Source organism: Fukomys damarensis, unplaced genomic scaffold, assembly GCF_012274545.1.
Source record: "Fukomys damarensis isolate Sample0158 unplaced genomic scaffold, DMR_v1.0_HiC HiC_scaffold_17, whole genome shotgun sequence".
Lineage (NCBI taxonomy): Eukaryota > Metazoa > Chordata > Mammalia > Rodentia > Bathyergidae > Fukomys > Fukomys damarensis.
The window spans coordinates 44,815,562-44,819,136 of record NW_022900929.1 but is presented as its reverse complement, the minus strand read 5'-3'; the positions used below and the strand labels follow the sequence as shown (position 1 = coordinate 44,819,136).

At 37.6% G+C, this 3,575-nt stretch overlaps 1 protein-coding gene across 1 annotated transcript; it reads right to left on the bottom strand.

Annotated features, from left to right (window-relative positions):
- Nucleotides 1-2,187: 2,187 nt before the first annotated feature.
- Nucleotides 2,188-3,126, bottom strand: LOC104871814 (olfactory receptor 4F6). The gene has a single exon (XM_033765338.1). The coding sequence runs from the start codon at nucleotides 3,124-3,126 to the stop codon at nucleotides 2,188-2,190; it is 939 nt and encodes a 312-aa protein (XP_033621229.1).
- Nucleotides 3,127-3,575: the final 449 nt, after the last annotated feature.

Genomic DNA, 3,575 nt, shown 5'->3' with positions numbered 1-3,575 from the left:
ATAGGAGAAATGGAGAAGGGAAAACATTCCAGCCATATGTCAGGTGATGGCTGAGAGCATTCACTTTGTCAGATTTGCAGTATAGAATCTAAATCTCTGGTGGGTGCTGGGGAGGTTTAATGCCCAGTGACCAATGAGGAGGTAAGGAAAAAGAGTGGGGAGTAAGGACATTACATTGCAAAGGGAGAGGAAAGGAAAACATAAATATATATGCAATATTATAAAGACTAGAGAGGGCACTGAGGGTTTCACTCAGTGGTACAGCGTGGCTGGGCATGTGCGAGGTACTTGCACTGATTGCTCCTCAGCATGACAAAATTCTTTTTTAAAAATTAAAAAAATTAACAAATGACAGGACTTCACCAAGTAGGAATTGAATCTAGGTTTCTCTCGTATTGATGACATCACCAAGCTAGCAAAGAAATAAGGAAAACCAGGTTTCTTCCAGGCCTGGTGCATAGCCCTATAATCCCAGCACTTGGAAAGCTGAGGGAGAAGAGTCACCATGAGTTTGAGGCCAGCCAGGACTATATACTGGTGAGTTTAAAGCCATCCTGAAGTACCTAGCAAAACCCTGTCCCAAATAAACAAAGAAAGAATGAAAGAAAGGGAGAAAGAAAGAAAAGTTGGTTTCTCTTTAAAATATATATGCTGCCAAAGTGAGCACAAGAAAACCAGGTTTCTAAATGGAAAATAACAAGTTTATTGCAAGCTGTACATGGAAATTCTCCTATACACCATATTATCATGGGCTATCTGGAGATGCAATTTTTAATATATAACTACAATAAACACATAACAAGAGAGCCAATTATCTACCTTCAAGTATAAAAGGATCTAATATAAGATTTTAGCAGAGGTGGAAAATTGTACAAGGGATAGAAAAATGTTCTGTAAAAATATGGATTTCAGCCTTCAACACTGTTCTCCCAGTCCTCCTAGGAGTCATTTTTTGCCATTAGAATTATTGTTACAGATCATTCTGGAGCTCATGGAGGGCAGATTGGTTATCTAAACACTATAATCCACATGTGAATAATACTGTATTCAAATTATACTTGCTCTTACTCATCTGGTAACCCAATGAGAACAAAGAATACTCTATTTAAATAATCATTTTTTACTATTTATGAGTAGCATAATTCTTTTTCAAAATAATCTAGAAATGGTGGCCCACTCCAATAATTCTTTTTTAGAGGTAGATACAGTTTTTTTATTTTTAATTTTCTTTCTCATTGAGTTTATTGGTACTTTTTAAATATATAGTAGAGTTACATTTATCATTTAGAATTCTTGAACCCTAGGAGGCTGAGGCAGAAAGATCACAAGTACAAGCCAATCTTGGGCAGTGTAAAATACAGCATGATACTGATTAAAAAACAAAACAAAACAAAACAAAACAGGCTGGAGATACAGATTAGCAAGAAGATGCTAGATTCAATCCCCAGTACCTAATACTACTACTACAATTACTACTACTACTACTACTACTACTACTACTACTACTACTACTACTACCAAGCTGTCTCTATCACAAGGAAAGTAAGGCAATGTACTTCAGATGTATCTTTGTATCTTCACTTTTAGATTGGAAACCATTGTCTTTATTAATTGCTATACTTCTATTTAGTTATAAAAGTAGTTTACATAAAGTAGGATTTTTGCATATTTTTTCATAATAGATTATCTCCAGGTAAACAGATACTGAGGCACTCAGGCAGCATAAACAAAGTATACATGTGGATTAGAGGAGCTATGCCCTTCAGAATCAGTGTTGGAGGGAAGAGTGCCCAAAGTAAATATTAATAGAAGGTGTATCTAGTATGTGAAGTTTCAGAGATCAGCATCCCTGAAGTTTGCATGGCTTCCAGTGATAAACACCACATTCCAAGGCTAAACTAACTCCTCTTTGATATTTTCAGAATCCTTAGAGCAGGTGTTTCCCAGGGAATTTTTTGTTTTATTTTGTTTTTTGCAATACTAGGGATTGAACTCAGCACCTTGTGCTTGCTGGTGCCACTGAGCTAAATCTCCTCAGTGAAATTTGATTAGATTAAAATAGTTCTTGAGGAGAGGGTTCACAGTAGACTTTGAAAATTGAATTAAAATAAAAGGATTTGTAAAGCATTTACAGATATTAATTTCTAAGAATAAACAATCTTAACACGAATTTCTTGGAGTGTACCTTTAAGGACTCTTTCTGAAGCTCAAAGCCTTGACAAATAATCTCCTCATTGCCACCTTCATCTCTTTATTTCTAAATGTATAGATGACAGGATTCATAGAAGGTGTGATAATGACATCAAAGATAGCCAAAAATTTATCTAAAGGTAATGTGGAGAATGGCCACACATAGACAATAATGCAAGGACCAAAGAAGAAAACTACCACTGTGATGTGAGCTGAGAGAGTGGAGAGTGCCTTGGCCAAGCCACCTGAAGAGTGTTTCCGAACTGTGACCAATATGAAGATGTAGGACACAATCAAGATGAAGAAGGTGCCCATGGAGATGAAACCACTGTTAGCCATGACCAGGAACTCCAGGCTATAGGTGTCTACACATGCAAGTTTGATGAACCGAGGAAAATCACAATAGAAGGTGTCCATCTTGTTGGCTCCACAGAAGGGTAAATTTACAACAAAAGCCAGCTGGACTACAGAGTGGATGAGTCCAATGGTCCAAGCAACAGCCAGGAGACAAATGCACATCCTTGGGCTCATGGTGGTCAGGTAGTGGAGGGGCTTGCAGATGGCAGTGTATCTGTCATAGGCCATGACGATCAGCAGCACCATCTCTGCACCACCAACAGTGTGGATGAAGAACATCTGAGTGATGCAGCCTTTCAAGGAGATGACTTTATGTTTTCTGAAGAGGTCATAAATCATCTTTGGAGTTGCGATGCTGGACACACCTGTATCGATAAAGGAGAGATTTGCCAGCAGGAAGTACAGTGGGGAATGTAAATGATGATCTGAGATGATTGTGAGTACGATGAGGAGGTTTCCCAGCATGCTTGCGACATAGAAAATTGTGAAAAACAGGAAAAGGAGAATACGAATTTCCCAAGAACTGGCGAGTCCCATCAAGAAAAATTCAGACACCACCGAGTGATTTCCTGCATCCATCAACTTTCCTTGTGAAGGCTCATCCAAAAGCCACTGTTCCTTCAAGAGCACAGGAGGTGCAGACAATGTAATTTTTACATCAATTCGAGATGTCCTGTTTATAGTAATGGCATAAATATAAAAAAGCTAAAGATCACCTTGCCATTTTTAAAAGATAGAGTTTACACAACCCAAGAGTAACAACAGATTAGTCTCAAAATCTTTTCATGGCTGGATCTTTGAGACCATTTGATCCCTTCAAATTTAGTTTGATCTCTAGCATGTAATCAAGAAGGGAGATATACAGACCATGGCACCTATGTGTTTAAGGAGAGGTGTATCAGGATTTAGAGAGGCTTATTCTTCCTAATTTTTATTTTTAAAAACTGCAAGAGAGTGGAAATATGCTAAAATAGAAGGAAGTATTTACTTTTGTCCATTATATGCAACCTACTCTTTAAAGTTTTTTT